This window comes from Schistocerca gregaria, chromosome 9, assembly GCF_023897955.1.
Source record: "Schistocerca gregaria isolate iqSchGreg1 chromosome 9, iqSchGreg1.2, whole genome shotgun sequence".
In the NCBI taxonomy this organism is placed as follows: Eukaryota; Metazoa; Arthropoda; class Insecta; order Orthoptera; family Acrididae; genus Schistocerca; species Schistocerca gregaria.
In genome coordinates this window covers 68,931,896-68,950,378 of record NC_064928.1, presented here as the reverse complement: position 1 = coordinate 68,950,378, position 18,483 = coordinate 68,931,896, and the positions used below count along the sequence as shown (strand labels likewise).

The 18,483-nt window shown below is 43.6% G+C and overlaps 1 protein-coding gene across 1 annotated transcript in view; it reads right to left on the bottom strand.

Annotated features, from left to right (window-relative positions):
• The window catches only part of LOC126291639 (mannose-binding protein C-like), a 133,100-nt gene that overhangs the window by 47,860 nt on the left and 66,757 nt on the right, over positions 1-18,483 (bottom strand). The window contains exon 4 of the mRNA XM_049985207.1: positions 5,390-5,641. Within this exon, the coding sequence (XP_049841164.1) occupies positions 5,390-5,641 (252 nt within the window). The remainder of the gene's footprint in view (positions 1-5,389; positions 5,642-18,483) is intronic.

The following is an 18,483-nucleotide window of genomic DNA, read 5'->3' as shown; positions in this document are numbered from 1 at the left end:
AAATACAGTGCAGCAAGAGAAGGTGTTTTTTATTTACAAAACAAATATTTACCATATTTTAACTATGTTTGCACTCATATTCCATCTGTATGTCTAGCGAATTTCTCTGTGTTGTTTCATATTCACGGATCTCAATGTTTATGATATGGCTTCACTTGAACTATGTGTTGTACAATTGTATACACCATGTGATCGAAAGTATCCGGACACCTGGTAGAAAACGAATTACAAGTTCGTGGCGCATACCATCGGTAATGCTGTAATTCAGTGTGGTGTTGGCCCGCCCTTAGTCTTGATGACAGCTTCCACTCTCGCAGGCATACGTACGGACAGGTGCTGGAAGGTTTGAAGAATGTCAGCCCATTCTTCACAGAGTGCTGCACTGAGAAGAGGTATCGATGTCGGTCGGTGAGGCCTGGCACGAAGTCGAAGTACCAAAACATCTGTAGGATTCAGGTAGACTGTGCAGGCCAGTCTATTACAGGAATGTTATTCTCGTGTAACCGCTCCGCCACAGGCCGTGCGTTATCAACAGATGCCTGATCGTGTTGAAAGATGCCATTGCCATCCCAGAATTGTTCTTCAGCAGTCTGAAGCAAGAAGCTGCTTAAAACATCAGTGTAGGCCTGTGCTATAATCGTGCCACGTAAAACAACAAGGGGTGCAAGCCATCTCCATGAACAACCCTACCACACCGTAACATCACCGCCTCCGAATTTTACTGTTGCCACTACACACGCTGGGCAGATGACTTTCACCGGGTATTCGCCATCCCTACACTCTGCCATCGAATCCCCATATTATGTACCGTGATTCGTCACTCCACACTACTTTTTTCCACTGTTCAATCGTCCTTACACCAAGCGAGGCGTCGTTTGGCATTTACCGGCATGATGTGTAGCTTGTGAGCAGCTGCTCGACCATTAAAACTCAAGTTTTCTCACCTTCCGCCTACCTGTCATAGTACTTGCAGTGGATCCTGATGCATTTGGAATTTCTGTGTGATGGTCTGGATAGATGTCTGCCTATTACACATTAGGACCCTCTTCAACTGTCGGCGGTCTCTGTCAGTCAACAGACGAGGTCGGCTTGTACGCTTTTGTGCTGTAAGTGTCCCTTTACGTTTCCACTTCACTACCACATCGGAAAGAGTGGACCTAGGGACGTTTAGGAGTGTAGAAATCTCGCGTACAGACGTATGACACAAGTCACACCCAATCACCTGATCATGTTCGAAGTCTGTGAGTTTCGCAGGCGCCTCATTCTGCTCTCACACGATTTCTAATGACTACTGAGGTAGTTGATATGGAATACCTGGCAGTAAAATGGAGCTAATATGAAAAACATTAGTTTTTTAGGGTGTCCGGATACTTCTGATCACACAATGTATTCTTGTAGGTACATTGAGAGGCCTCTGTAAATACTCTCTGTGAAATGTGTTTTAATAGAGTTAGTAGCATAGAAATAATACACTACTGGCCATCAAAATTGCTACACCACAAAGATGACGCAAAATTTAACCGACAGCTAGAAGATGCTGTGATACGCAAATGATTAGCTTTTCAGAGTATTCACAGAAGGTTTGCACCGGTGGCGACACCTACAACGTGCTGACATTAGGAATGTTTCCAACCGATTTCTCATACACAAAAGGCAGTTGACCAGCGTTGCCTGGTGAAACGTTGTTGTGATGCCTCGTGTAAGGAGGAAAAACGCGTTACCATCACGTTTCTGACTTTGATAAAGGTCGGATTGTAGCCTATCGCGATTGCGGTTTATCGTATCGCGACATTACTGCTCGCGTTGGTCGAGACACAATGACTGTTATCAGAATATGGAATCGGTGGGTTCAGGAGGGTACGCCGTGCTGGATCCCAACGGCCTCGTAACACTAGCAGTCGAGATGATAGGCATCTTATCCGCGCGGCTGTAATGGATCGTGCAGCGACGTCTCGATCCCTGAGTCAACAGATGGTGACGTTTGCAAGACAACAACCATCTGCACGGACAGTTCGACGACGTTTGCAGCAGCATGGACTATCAGCTCGGAGACCATGGCTGCGGTTACCCTTGACGTTGCATCACAGACAGGAGCGACTGTGATGGTGTACTCGACGACGAAACTGGTTGCACGAATGGCAAAACGTCATTTTTTCGCATGAATCCAGGTTCTGTTTACAGCATCACGATGGTCGCATCCGTGTTTGGCGACATCGTGGTGAACGCACATTGGAAGCGCGTATTCGTCATCACCATACTGGCACATCACCCGGCAATTGGTTACACGTCTCGGTTACCTCTTGTTCGCATTGGCGCACTTTCAACAGTGGACGTTACATTTCAGATGTGTTACAACCCGTGGCTCTAACCTTCATTCGATCCCTGCGAAACCATACATTTCAGCAGGATAATGCACGACCGCATTTTGCAGGTCCTGTACGGGCCTTTCTGGATACAGAAAATGTTGGACTCCTGGCCTGGCCAGCACATTCTCCAGATCTGTCACCAACTGAAAACGCCTGGTCAACGGTGTCCGAGCAACTGCTCGTCACAATACGCCAGTCATTACTCTTGATGAACTTTGGTATCGTGTTGAAGCTGCATGGGCTGCTGTACCTGTACACGCCATCCAAGCTCTGTTTGACTCAATGCCCAGGCGTATCAATGCTGTTATTATGGGGAGAGGTCGTTCTTCTGGGTACTGATTTCTCAGGATCTATGCACCCAAATTGCGTGAAAATGTAATCACATGACAGTTCTAATATAATATATTTGTCCAATGAATACCCCTTTATCATCTGCATTTCTTCTTGGTGTAGCAATTTTAATGGCCAGTAGTGTAAATTACAACGTTACCCAAGATGTTATTTACAGGACGCCAAGACATGTAACTTAACATAATACCTTATTATTTTTAATTTTTGTTTTGTTAAGAATAATGTTATGATGCTGCAATTAACGTTACTCACAATACGGTTAGAGAAGCATTCAGCAGTCTGACATGATCTTTCAACATTGCAGAGACATTTCTGCTCGCATTCCATGGAACATTGTTAATGTTGGGCTCTACCGGAAATACGGGTCGATAACTTTGGTACAGCATATAAATGTGGTAGTTAGTGGTGGGATTGCCGATGGCACTGGTAGCATTGGTACGAAATAAACGTAAAGGTACGAGAGGGAGAGAAACTGCGACCAGGCGACTTCTTTCCTTTTTGTTTGTTTGCTTGTTCTGCGCATAATTAGAGGTGCGTGTCGTTCAGTGTCAGTCTACTGTGCATGTAATCCCCTCATAAATACAAATTGCATTTTATAAGTAATAAAAATTAATTGCTTGGGTAACTTCTGCCCTTTTTTGTAGCCAAAGCAATTACTTTTTATGGATGTACATGCACAAATATAAAAAATCTATATCATTATTGTTGTTAATTTGTTCTCAAGAGAATGTTCTTCATCTTGATTAAAGGCGAGAGTTTCTTGTTATTATTGATAAATGCAAAAGTTGTTTATAACTAATATAAAAACATTTTATATAAGTTCAACGAACTATTGAAGCGATGTTTCGTATGTTTTTGTTCGAGCTTTTTTTAATTTAATGTTTTTTTGAGGAAATATTCTAGATATTTATGATAAATGTTTATAGTTTTTATTAATTCTATTACAGCATCCTTCTGTTTCACGTTACAAATCAACAGTTATCGAATAAAAATTGAATCAAATAATAACCGTTTCAATTTTGCTATATATGCCATTTATTTTTAAATAAGACAAGAGGACAAATATGTAAAACAAATATGTTCCATAGATTATGGGGCCGTTCATTTATCCTCACTCTGTTTCTAGACGGTCCACTGCTCCCTGTTTCTAAGAGTCTAGTAAGACTCTGACTGCATACGCAAACAGGGCGACTGAAATGAGATAACCCTTGATAGTTATTCAACACACCTAACATATGGGTAACACTGTTACGATCTTAACTGCCAAGGCTACTCGAAAAATATCTTAGTCTACATTTATTTATAAATAGTCTAGCGCAGCTTTCGGTAGTTTCATGACTCTAAACATGGTTTGCGTGGTGTACAATTTTATTTAGACAAAAAGTGAGATACTGACATAATAAATGACTGCACTGATTCACAGTGAAAAAACCTAAAATCGCTCAAGGAAAGATAATATACACCAATAGTGAGTGTGACGCATACGATTTGAAGCTGCATGCCTATTTATTGTTTTTGATCGCTACAATAGCCGTATACACCTATGAGACAAATCATTGTGATCACCTGTTTAGTAGCGCGTTGTTCCACTTTTCAAATACAGTACAATACGGAATCTACTTGGCACGGAGTCTACAAGCTGGCCAAGACATCAATGCGAGTTCACTAAAGTTTCCCTCAAACCACTGCAGCACGATCCTGACCTTGAAACATGAACAGTTATCCTGCAGGACTATGCCATCGCCGCAGGGCGAGGCCTCAAGCATGAAGTGACACGGATGGTCCACAGTATTGTTGACGTAGTTAACTGCTGTCACGACGCCTCCCTTCACCACCACAGCTCCCATGAAAGCCTAACGCAGTGTACCCCATAGCATAATTCTGCATCTGTAGTGTGGTGCAAGTTTCAAGCAGCCGTGACAGCGTATAAGGTTCCAACAATCGATCTGGTGTAACAAGAAATGTGATTCATTCGACAGGCACCACGTTTCTATTGTCGATGGTAGAAACTCTGTGACACTGTGCCCACTACAATCATAACTGAATAAGTGGATTGGTCAACACAAGACACGTAGGGGTCACGTGTTGAGGAGCATCTGTTCAACAATGGCTTTTGAAACTGCGAAGAACTTGTACCTACACAGACAATGTACCCTGTCGCCAGAGCTGCCTATTCTGAATGACACAGTGGGGGATGCTTCTACCTCTACATTTTGTGATGAGACGTAGTCATCCAATACCATACAGCCTACATGTTACTTCACCATCTTTAAACCACTTCACCATCCTTCAACCACTTCACCATCCCTCAACCACTTCACCATCTCTCAACCACTTCACCATCTCTCAACCACTTCACCATCTCTCAACCACTTCACCATCTCTCAACCACTTGACCATCCCTCAACCACTTCCCACAGGTGCTCATGACAGTAGTACACCAATGGGCAAGATGGAACAACGTGCACTTTGTCAAAAGTGCTGACGTCAGTGGATTTCCTAATTTGTGCCCCGTATGTTCGTTACAATGACTGCCCAGTCCTCTCTCATCTGCTTACATTCTATCGTTACTGTGTCACGTGCCAGCAACAGCACCTGGAAGATCGCGGCGGGCAGTGGTCGTAATGTTTTGGCTCATTAGTGTGTAATAATTAAATTGCAAAAGAAATTACCATCCATTCCCACGAATACGCCTTCGTCGGACTGGTCGGTGATTCCGAGGTTGCCCCAGTGCACACCTGGCACTTTGACGAACATCTGCTTCAGCCCGTCGAAGGCGAGGCGATTGGTCGGGGAGGCGAGCTGCGCGCCCTCCTGCTCGCAGGTCTTCTTCGCCGCTGACCACGGCTTCAGCGTGCGGTGCAGCTTGACGAGAGCGTAGCCCCGCAGGTAGTGGTACCCCGGCGGGATCTCCGGCACCTCGGCTGCAACAGCACGGCTCAGCCGAGCGGCACTGCATACCACCCCACGCACAACTCTAGTGTAACGTAACTCATACATTTTATTTGCAGCCCCGGATCTACGATATTTCCCAACTGAGACAAAAACTTTATAGTGGTGCACCCCCTCCCTCCCCCCTTGGAGTGTTTGAGATAGCAGGCCACAAATTAAGAATAAAAGATTTTTCAAAAAAGTTCATTTTGTAGTCCACATCTTCCTGAAGACGTTGATATATAAAACATATATATGTTTGTGAAAATGAAAAACATGTTATTGTTCTTAAGTGTGCCAAAGTGCAGTCCCACAATTCTTCTAACGCACGTCACTGCACTTCGCTCTCTTTCTTACCTTTTATTCCTGTTAGACGTTTATTTCCATTCTGGTTAAGAATGCTAATGTCGTGTGACAATCAGCGATTTTCTCTGCCTCGTGATGACTGGGTGTTGTGTGATGTCCTTAGGTTAGTTAGGTTTAAGTAGTTCTAAGTTCTAGGGGACTTATGACCATCGATGTTAAGTCCCATAGTGCTCAGAGCCATTTGAACCATTTTTCGTGTGACTAGGGCCTCCCGTCGGGTAGACTGTTAGCCGGGTGCAAGTCTTTTCATTTGACGCCACTTCGGCGACTTGCGCGTCGATGGGGATGAAAAATGATCATCACTACAACACAACGCCCAGTCTCTGAGAGGAGAAAATCTCCGACCTAGCGGGAACCGAACCCGGGCCCTGAGGATTGACATCCCGTCGCGCTGACCACTCAGCTACCTGGAGCGGACTCCATTCTAGTAATCTGACTCTACGGATTTCGCTAATAATTACATTGCAGCGCCAAAGAATCTGGTATAGGCATGCGTATTAAAATAGACAGATACGTTGAAACGTTGTAGCATTAATTTGTTATGTAAGCGGTGCTGACAGACAATAAAAGCGGGCTTAAAAGCTGTGAGCTACCTGAGGAAGTTAACCTTCCATTGCTGCGCAACTGTTTCACCAGGTATCCAATCTAGCTTACCAAATTCCCAACCAGACTAACATTAATTATAATTTTTTAATAGTCATACGAAAACCGGTGATATAAAGAGAATTAAAAAAAGAAATAAATCAGTTTATATTTGGAAATTTACTTTAACATTGATAATTGAAATTTCAGCATATTAAACTTGAGTCATAACTAAGCTGGTGCCTTTTTTAGGATTGTGAAAATGTGAGTTTGTAATCTTACAGAACACATCAAATATGGAGCCAAGATTGGGAGACTGCATACAACACTGCATTCATAAAATAACACACGAAGAATGTTGAAACATATGCAAGAGGAAATTAACCACAACCAACCGATTCAATGTTCACCAAAAGAAGTTACGTTCCTAGCGCAATCCTGTCCGTCATGTAATTACCACACACTGGTATATTAAATTCATACTAACTCTATGTGAAATCTTCCCGAAAAGAATAGCTGAGGGCTACTTTGATGATTACACCACATGCTTCACGTGGTCAACTTGGTTTACACAAAGATTGTAACTCCACAATAATTTTGATAATTAAAATAAATTAGATCGAAAAACAATTTACAAAAGAAAAACCTCGAACTGGTTACTGTCGTCTTACTATTAACCTAATGGGTCAAACAATTGTATAAGCACGTGGTACTGGTCTCACAAAGTACACCCCACGTGGGTTGAACATAAAGAAAAGTTGCTATATTGAAAAATATTGTTAAGGCGTGACGTTATAATCTCACGCACATTCGCATTTAAGATCGATGATCTTAGTTAGAGTTACTGATCAACACGTGGTTCCACTTTACTCACAAAGTAGTTCAAAGCAACTACTGGAAAATATTCTGAAGTTCACACTCGAAATACACTGCGTTGCAATTTAAGATAACATTAGGTATTTTAGAGCTAAACGTGAAATAAAGGTGATTAAATTTTCAGTTAGGCTGAACTTAAGAAATCTATTGTTCTACGGACTTAGCAGACAAGCGCTTAGCCGGAGATCTTACCACTTCAGACGCTCGCCACCGACAGACTGACCTGGCCCGCTACCGAGCGTGCTTCCCAGATACAAACGGAAGTGACCAGAGGGGCAGCTTTCTATGCCAACATGACAAGGAACGGACAGGAACATACTAAGAATGGAAACCTCTCTGCTTTTAGAAAGCGTAGCTACCTGTTCCGACGTTGGTCCTACTGTTCTCTAGCAGACAGGCTTGTCTGCTAGCCTCAAACATGCAACTAGAAATACATTTGCTCATTCATCCTCTCACACAGAAGGGAAGGGGGATGACAGTATCTTATCATATACAGTACATAAAAGAAAGCGGATGTAGGTTCCGTATGAGACTGTGTGACATGAATTACATATAAACTGCGTTTTAAAGTGTTTAAAAGTAATACGTTTCACTGTTCAGTCTCCTCCCAGATAGTCAGAAACACCACAGAAAATTTAGAAGAGGAATTTATGCCGTAAATGGCAACAGATTTAAGAAATCAACATGAAAGGAATCCAACAGACCTTTCAACGTAAACAAGCAGGATACGGTGTTGCAGTCGGCAACACCTAATTTGAGACAACAATTGTCTGGGGCAGTTGTTAGATCGTTTACTGCTGCTACAATGGCAGGATATCAAGACTGAAGGTGATGTTTTGGCCGGCGCACGAGCGATGGAGGACAGCACCTCTGAGGTCGCCATGAAGTGGGGATTTTGCCGTACGACCATTTCACGAGTGTATCGCGAATATCAGGAGTCGAGTAACACATCAACCTTCCGACATCGCTGCGGCCGAATAAAGATCCTCCAAGAACGGGACCAACAACGTGACAGAAAGGCAACCTTTGCGCAGATTGCTACTGATGTCAATCCTGGGTCATCAAGAAGTGACAGCGTGCGAACCATTCAACAAAACATCATCAAATGGGCTTTCGGAGCCGAAGGCTCGGTCGTGTACCCTTGATGACTGCACGACACAAAGCTTTACGCCTCGCTTGGCCCCACCAGCAACGACACTGAACTGTTGACGACTCGAAACGTCTTGCCTGGTCGGACGAGTCCTGTTTCAGATTGTATCGAGCATATGGACCTGAATAGTCATTTCGTTGCCACCTCCCCCAACCATTTTAGAAATTCTGTTATCTATCCCTTCTGCCTTATTTGATCTTAAGTCCTCCGAAGCTCTCTTAAATTCTGATTCTAATACTGTATCACCAATCTCTTCTTCTGCCACATCTGGCAAATCTTCTCGCTCATAAAGGCCTTCAATGTACTTTTTCCACCTATCCCCTCTCTGCTCTGCATTTAACTCTTGATATTACCGTCCTTTGTTTTAATTTCACCGAAAGTTGCTTTGCCTTTCTTATATGCAGAGTCAGTCCTACCGACAATCCTTTCTTTTTCGATTTCTTCATACTTTCCAGGCAACCAATTCGTCTTAGTTTTCCTGCACTTCCTATTTCTTTAATTCCTCAGTGACTTGTATTTCTGCCTTCCTGAATATCCCTGAACATTTTTGTACTTTCTTCTTTCATCGATTAACTGAAGTGTTTCTTCTATTACTCATGTGTTCTTTGTTACCTTCTTTGAACCTATGTTTTGCTTTCCAACTTCTGTGATCGCCCTTTTTAGATATGTCCATTGCTATTCATCTGTACTGCTTACTGAGCTACTCCTTATTGCTGTATCTACAGCCCTAGAGAACTTCAAGCGTATCTCGTGATCCCTTAGTACTTCCGTATCGCACTTCTTTGCGTATCGATTCCTCTCGACTACTCTCTTGAACTTCAACTTATTCTTCATCACTACTATATTGTGATATGAGGCTATATCTGCCCCTGGGTGCGCCTTCAGTATCCGATTTCTGAATCTCTGTCTGACCATTATGTAATCTAACTGAAATCTTCCTGTATCACCCAACCTTTTCCAAGTATGCCTCCTCCTCTTGTGATTCTTGAAAAGAGTTTTTGCTATTGCTAGCTGAAATTTATTACAGGAACTCATTTAATCTGTCTCGTCTCTCATTCCTTGTCCCAAGCCCATATTCCCATACAACCTTTTCTTCTACTTCGCCTTTAACTGCATTCCAGTTCCCCATGACTATTAAATTTTTATCTCCCTTTACATACTGTGTTACCCTTTCAATATCCTCATAGACTTTCTCTATCTCTTCATCTTCAGCTTGCGACGTCGGCAGGTATACCTGAACTGTCGAAGGCATTGGTTTTCTGTCGATTCTGATAAGAAGAACCCTGTCACTGAAGTGTTCACAGTAACACACACTCGCCTACCTGCCTATTCATAGCGAATCCTACGCTCGTTATGCCATTTTCTACTGCTGTTGACATTCCTTTGTTCTCATCTGACCAGAGACCATTGTCTTCTTTCCATTTCAGTTCACTGATCCTTACTATATCTAGTTTGAGCCTTGGCATTTCCCTTTTCATATTTTCTAGTTTCCCTACCACAATAAGCCTCTGACATTCGCTACCCAGACTCGTCGAACATTATCCTTTCGTTGGGTTTTCAATCTTATTAGCTTAAACACTGCCTCTGAGTACAAAGCGTCTGAATCGCGTCATATTGATTACCACCAAACAGTGGGTCTGCCGGGTGCTCTGTCCACAAACAGTGATCTTTTTTAGGAAAAGCCTGGACTAATTATGCTAACTGTTATGAATACAAACTAGAAATAGTATCTCACAAGGTATTCATTCAGCTGTCATATTCCATTCTGTGGGGAAGAAACGACCTGCCGTCTCAAAGGAAATGAACCAGATGTTGCATTGGAGAATCATCGAACCATCAAGCAGTCCTTGTGCAAGTCCACATTTATCAGTAGCTAAGCCTGGTGGTAAAATAAGTCTGGCGGTCGATGTTAAAGTTTTGAGTAAAATATTGGTACCATCCAGGACGAAGCCTAAAAATCGAGGGGAGCTGCTACAAAAATTTTATGGAACAAAGTACGTAAGCAGCATTGTTTTAAGTGCCTCTTACGGGTAAATTCCGTTAGAGAAGAATATGCAGAAATAAAGTGGCTTTGTTTTTGCTGGTAGGAGCTGTCAGTTTAAAATGTTGCCGTTTGGTGTCTCTCTTAGCTTTGGTGTACTTGTCGTAGTTCTGGAGTTGGTACGTTAACCTGAACTTCTGTCTCAAGTTACACTCTACATGGATGATCTGTTAATTGCCACTGCTGCCTAAACAGAGTGTCTTACTCTCAGTAAGAAAACTATGACAAGCCTTTAGGGAAACAGGTGTTACTAGAAGTTTTCAGAAATCTGAGACTAGGCAGACTGAACTAAATTTTTTGAGCATATTGGTTGATAATTAGAAAATAAAAGCAATCATTAATTTGACACGTCCTCAAACAAAGAAAGTACTCAAGTAATCTCTAGAAGATTGTTCTTTTTGTGGACGTTTTGTCGACATGGCTCTCAACAGGATTGCAGTTAAAACTCTATTAAAGTACAAGGCACAATGACATTGGTCACCTTGGAGCCAGGTGCCTTTAAACAAGATCAAGGCCAGCTTGTCTGAAGGACGGGTGTTGTTTCATCCTGCCATGAGTCTTAGACCTTTGCATAGACTTGATGCTTCAAAAGTAGGAGTAGAATGCTGCCTATTCCATTCTAATCAAGAGTATAGTAAAACTATGGTATGGACAATCGGTTTTGTGAACTGCGTCTTAAATAATTGTAAGTAGGCTTATTCCACAATCAAACTAGAAGCATTTGCGATGGTGGGAGCATTCGAGTGCTGCCACTATTGTTTAGTGCGACACTACGTCAAACTTTACAGTAACCGCATATCCTTAAACTTTCCGCTTGGTGTGTTGCTCACTGTCACAACAAGAATATGACTTTGAGATAGTGTGTGTAAAAGGAACAGACAATGTGGTCATTGATGCATTTCCGAGGCTCCCACAAGGATTAGAAGTCATCACCCACAATACGTACAATGAAAGCGATGTGCAGTTGTTGGTCATGAAAGATAAAACACATCAGCTACATTTTCCTGATCTTTGCACGAATGCGTCGCATCTGCAAGTCAATGATCCTTCGTGAAACAATGTAAAGGAAAACTGTTAGTAGAGAATCATGCACAACTGACATTCCACTATTTGATAGAAGATATTGTACAATCAGAGAAATCCATATACTGAGCAACAGCCATAAAAAATCTGATTTGGCACACACGCATAGCAAAGGGTCACTTTGGCATAAAGTTTACAGACAGACTCAGAGAGTACTGCTACTTTCCCAACATGTCATACTGAATTCAATACATGATCAAGACCTGCTTGATTCGTGATAAAACAGAAGTCACAAGCTTCTGATGCACGGCAAAATTGCACTCTGTCATTCCACACAAATAAAAGTAGTGCTTTGCCATAGATATCTATAGATCTCTTCCACAACCTAAGGCTAGAATTCGCTATGCGGTAGCATTTTACACTGTGCTCAACAAGTATTTATGACTGTATGCAATCAGGAATGTGACGAGTCTGTCGTTAGCTACATATGAGCTGACCATTTGACAATAGCTGCCAAGCCTAACGAGCTGCTCTCAGACAATGGCACACAATTTACAAGTGACGAGGGGACATATTTTCTCTGGAACAAATGGATGAGAAAAATTTTAATTTCAAAGTAGTATCCAGAAGGTAATACAGCCAAGCAATGCTTTTGCGAACTGCCTCAGTTTATGCTTACATATGTAGTATGAGACCACATGCCAGAGTATTTGGAAACCTTTGAAAGACCAATAACAACTTGTTACACTTCACATGAGTGGTTGGTTGACAACCCAGAAGATAATGAATGGCGTAAACCTGTTTCGGAACAAGTTTGAGATAGAAAATCTTCACACATAAAGCAAGACATACATTAATAATCTTACACTGTTTTGAAAGAAAAGTCACACCAGCCTTGACTATAAATTTGGTGTCTTAATCCTGATTCACAATCATCCAGAACCTTCTCTAATATCTAAGTAATGAAAACGTAGGAATTACTATGGATTGGATAATTTAAAACTATTCGTATTTAATATCCAGTGTTATATTTACTTAGCTTTAGAGTTATCGAAAATTAGACACCTCTACACAACACAAATGGTGTGAGCTATTTGTTTTCCATTAATGAGACACTGTAAGAGGAGTTGCAGAATATATTTGTCACTTTGAAAAAGGTACGATATAGCTTTCCTCAACGAGGTACGGATTCACCATTGTGGATACTGCTCGGATCGATGATTACTGGGCCCGTAGTATGGTCCACGCTATACACATTGTCATTGATTCTTTGGGAAACATTAACACTACCCGTTTCTGATAATAAAATAATATGCCTGCAGGAAGATACCACTCAAATCTGTGTTTTCGGCTGCCCCATGAGAAGAACCCTGTGTTAGACTTGCGTTAATATTTTTATTTCTATCATTTTTGGCATCCTGTGTGACGCCAATCCAGTTCCTTTTTTTCACTACTGAATTTATTGTTTTGGGGACCAGCGTTGGGCAACTCCGCTCCATTTCCATATCTCCTATTTACTACAGCATTTATTTGTACAGGACAAACCAACAGTGAATAACCCAAAACCTTTTTCACAGCTGTCGGCAACATCCACGATTCACAGCCTGTTATCTCTCACCAACTCGATTTCCAAGCGGATTATGGACATTTGGAGAACCGAGAAGAACGCGCTGGTATGTTTCCATAACGAACGCACTGAAAATTAGTACACTGCTGTAAAGAAAAAAGAAGCGCATGCACGACTACAACCGACCTGCAGGACAAGGCGCATCGCCGAACCAGTTGGGGGTTGGGTTGTGGGTTGGGTTGTTGGGGGAAGGAGACAAACAGCGAGGTCACCGGTCTCATAGGAGTAGGAAAGGGCAGGGAAGGGTGTCGGCCGAGCCATTTCAAAGGAGCCATCCCGGCATTTGCCTGGAGCGATTTAGGGAAATCACGGAAAACCTACACTACTGGCCATTAAATTACTACGCCACGAAGATGACGTGCTACAGACGCGAAATTTAACTGACAGGAAGAAGATGCTGTGATATGCAAATGATTAGCTTTTCAGAGCATTAACACAAGGTTGGCGCCGGTAGCGACACCTGCAACGTGCTGATATAAGGAAAGTTTCCAAACGATTTCTCGTACACAAACAGCAGTTGACCGGCGTTGCCTGGTGAAACGTAGTTGTGATGCCTCGTGTAAGGAGGAGAAATGATCACCATCACGTTTCCGACTTTGATAAAGGTCGGATTGAAGCCTATCGCAATTGCGGTTTATCGTATCGTGGCACTGCTGCTCGTGTTGGTCGAGATGCAATGACTGTTATCAGAATATGGAATTGGTGGGTTCAGGAGGGTAACACGGAACGCCGTGCTGGATCCCAACGGCCTCGTATCACTAGCAGCCGAGATGACAGGCATCTTATCCGCATTGATGTAACGTATCGTGCAGCGACGTCTCGATCCCTGAGTCAACAGATGGGGACGTTTACAAGACAACAACCATCAGCACGAACAGTTCGACGACGTTTGCAGCAGCATGGACTATCAGCTCGGAGACCATGGCTGCGGTTACCCTAGACGCTGCATCACAGACAGGAGCGCCTACGATGGTGTACTCAAAGACGAACCTGGGTGCACGAATGGCAAAACGTCATTTTTGGATGAATCCAGGTTATGTTTACAGCATCATGGCGGTCGCATCCATGTTTGACGACATCGCGGTGAACGTACATTGAAAGCGTGTATTCGTCATTGCCATACTGGCGTATCACCCGGTGTGAAGGTATGTGGTCCCATTGGTTACACGTCTCGGTCACCTCTTGTTCGCATTGACGGCACTTTGAACAGTGGACGTTACATTTCAGATGTGTTACAACCCGTGGCTCTACCCTTCATTTGATCCCTGCGAGCCGGCCGCGGTGGTCTCGCGGTTCTAGGCGCGCAGTCCGGAACCGTGCGACTGTTACGGTCGCAGGTTCGAATCCTCCCTCGGGCATGGATGTGTGTGATGTCCTTAGGTTAGTTAGGTTTAAGTAGTTCCAAGTTCTAGGGGACTGATGACCACAGCAGTTGAGTCCCATAGTGCTCAGAGCCATTTGAACCATTTCTTTAACCCTGCGAAACCCTACATTTCAGCAGGATATGGCACGGCCGCATGTTGTAGGTCCTGTGCGGGCCTTTCTGGATACAGAAAATGTCCGACTGCTGCCCTGGCCAACACAATCTCCAGATCTCTTACCAACTGAAAACGTCTGGTCAATGGTGGGCGAGCAACTGGCTCGTCACAATACGTTAGTCACTACTCTTGATGAACTGTGGTATCGTGTCGAAGCTGCATGGGTAGCTGTACCTGTACACGTACTGTGTACTGATTTCTCAGGATCCATGCACCCAAATTGCGTGAAAATGTGATCACATGTCAGTTCTAGGAAAATATATTGGTCCAATGAATACCCGTTTATCATCTGCATTTCTTCTTGGTGTAGCAATTTCAATAGCCAGTAGTGTAAATCAGAATGGCCGGACGCGGGTTTGAACCGTCGTCCTCCCGAATGTACGGTAACCACTGCGCCAGCCCGTTTGGTCCGCTGAACCAGTTGTCAAGGTCCCCGTCCAGCACACTGTAGTTACCCCCTCAATACATAAATAGACCATTCAGTGTGTATATTTTATTTAGAATTGGTTTCTAAAAGTGTTCTTATTTATGAAGATATTTTTAATCATTATTGCCACTGTGGTGTACAATTTCCTTCTCTGGGTGGCTTGTGGGCGTGTGGAATCATCATATTTGTTCTCACGTGTACGTTTGTTGACTGCTTTAGAAGTTCCCTACAGCACCCTGTAGTCGCAGTGTTCGTGATAAGGCAGCCAGCCGCTGTCAGGATAGCGTCGGGCCTGGAGGAGTATTGTGCACGTCTGTGACAGCCTTTTTAGAAACCGTTTTCGGGTCGTAGCCGTTTATTTGGCGTAAAATACTCTAATAAAGTATTGCGAATTTTAAAATTGTACCCTCTCGGTTATGTTCCTGTACACTCCCAAACGTTAAGGTAATTTTTCCTTTCTCTTGTGATCATGATTGTTCTTGGGCTGTGTATGACTTGTTTGAAGTTCAGACTCAGAGATGTGTCACATTTTCACGTTCTATTTTGTTGGTGAAGTTGACTACGACCAGCCTGTGAGAGCAGTAGTCAGTTCCGGGCGTTAGTTTCTGTGCCGCCTAGTGCTTATCTCTGCTAGCTCAAGAACATCATGTTCCGAAGCAATTGTGCCAAAGGTTTCAAATGGGCAACACGTCTTGTCGACGCCAACCTACGAGGGTAATCCCAAAAGTAAGGTCTCCTATTTCTTTATACAGGGTGTTTCAAAAATGACCGGTATATTTGAAACGGCAATACAAACTAAACGAGCAGCGATAGAAAAACCGTTTGTTGCAATATGCTTGGTACAACAGTACATTTTCAGGCAGACAAACTTTCGAAATTACAGCAGTTACAATTGTCAACAACAGATGGCGCTGCGGTCTGGGAAACTCTATAGTACGATATTTTCCACATATCCACCATGCGTAGCAATAATATGGCGTATTCTCTGAATGAAATTACCCAAAACCTTTGACAACGTGTCTGGCGGAATGGCTTCACATGCAGATGAGATGTACTGCTTCAGCTGTTCAATTGTTTCTGGATTCTGGCGGTACACCTGGTCTTTCAAGTGTCCCCACAGAAAGAAGTAACAGGGGTTCATGTCAGGCAAATAGGGAGGCCAATCCACGCCGCATCCTGTATGTTTCGGATAGCCCAAAGCAATCACACGATCATCGAAATATTCATTCAGGAAATTAAAGACGTCGGCCGTGCGATGTGGCCGGGCACCATCTTGCATAAACCACGAGGTGTTCGCAGTGTCGTCTAAGGCAGTTTGTACCGCCACAAATTCACGAAGAATGTCCAGATAGCGTGATACAGTAATCGTTTCGGATCTGAAAAATGGGCCAATGATTCCTTTGGAAGAAATGGCGGCCCAGACCAGTACTTTTTGAGGATGCAGGGACGATGGGACTGCAACATGGGGCTTTTCGGTTCCCCATATGCGCCAGTTCTGTTTATTGACGAAGCCGTCCAGGTAAAAATAAGTTTCGTCAGTAAACCAAATGCTGCCCACATGCATATCGCCGTGATCAATCCTGTGCACTATATCGTTAGCGAATGTCTCTCGTGCAGCAATGGTAGCGGCGCTGAGGGGCTGCCGTGTTTGAAATTTGTATGGATAGAGGTGTAAACTCTGGCGCATGAGACGATACGTGGACGTTGGCGTCATTTGGACCGCAGCTGCAACACGACGAACGGAAACCCGAGGCCGCTGTTGGATCACCTGATGCACTAGCTGCGCGTTGCCCTCTGTGGTTGCCGTACGCGGTCGCCCTACCTTTCCAACACGTTCATCCGTCACGTTCCCAGTCCGTTGAAATTTTTCGAACAGATCCTTTATTGTATCGCTTTTCGGTCATTTGGTTACATTAAACCTCCGTTGAAAACTTCGTCTTGTTGCAGCAACACTGTGTTCTAGGCGGTGGAATTCCAACAGCAGAAAAATCCTCTGTTCTAAGGAATAAACCATGTTGTCCACAGCACACTTGCACGTTGTGAACAGCTCACGCTTACAGCAGAAAGACGACGTACAGAATGGCGCACCCACAGACTGCGTTGTCTTCTATATCTTTTACATCACTTGCAGCGCTATCTGTTGTTGAAAATTGTAACTACTGTAATTTCGAAAGTTTATCCGCCTGAAAATGTACTGTTGTCCCAAGCATATTACAACAAACTATGTATTTCTATCGCTGCTCGTTTAGTTTATATCGCCGTTTCAAATATACCGGTCATTTTTGAAACACCCTGTAAGTACATAAACCTGTTTATTTCTACAATGGCTTACATCAGTTTACAGCTTAGACATTTAGCTATTTTTCGACATAATCACCAGTACTGTCGATGCATTTTTGTAGACGCTGTGGCAGTTTTTGTATGCCCGTGTCATACCAGCTCGCCGCCATGCTGTTCGGAAAGTTATGAACCTCTCCCTTCACCTCGTCGTCGGAGCTGAATCGCTGGGACCACAATTAACGCTGACAGGTACTGTGAGACGGTGAAAAAACTCAAACGGGCAATTCAGAACCGGAGAAGTGTTGAGCAAGGGCGTACACATTCTCCATGACAACCCTCGTGTTGTGGTTGGCAGGAGAGCCAACCCTTATACCTAAAGGAGGCCGAAATGCACGCGTTTTAGCTCACGCAGGCTGGCGTGAGGTCTGGAACATCATAAGGGACTTAGAATTGAGAAAAACGGACGTAGCTGGTGGAATACTTAACTTTAATCCATTAATGGAGAACGTCGCTTTTTATGGTACATGATTCACAATATCAATAGTACGGATACTGGCGCCTTGCTAGGTCGTAGCAAATAACGTAGCTGAAGGCTATGCTAACTATCGTCTCGGCAAATGAGAGCGCAATTTGTCAGTGAACCATCTCTAGCAACGTCGGCTGTACAACTGGGGCGAGTGCTAGGAAGTCTCTCTAGACCTGCCGTGTGGCGGCGCTCGGTCTGCAATCACTGATAGTGGCGACACGCGGGTCCGACGTATACTACCGGACCGCGGCCGATTTAAAGGCTACCACCTAGCAAGTGTGGTGTCTGGCGGTGACACCACAGCTCGCCCACACATCGCTCGGCAAACCGTTGCTCTCGTGCAGCAGTTTCAGTGGAACTTAATCACCCACCCTATAGTCTTGACTTGGCGCCCAGTGA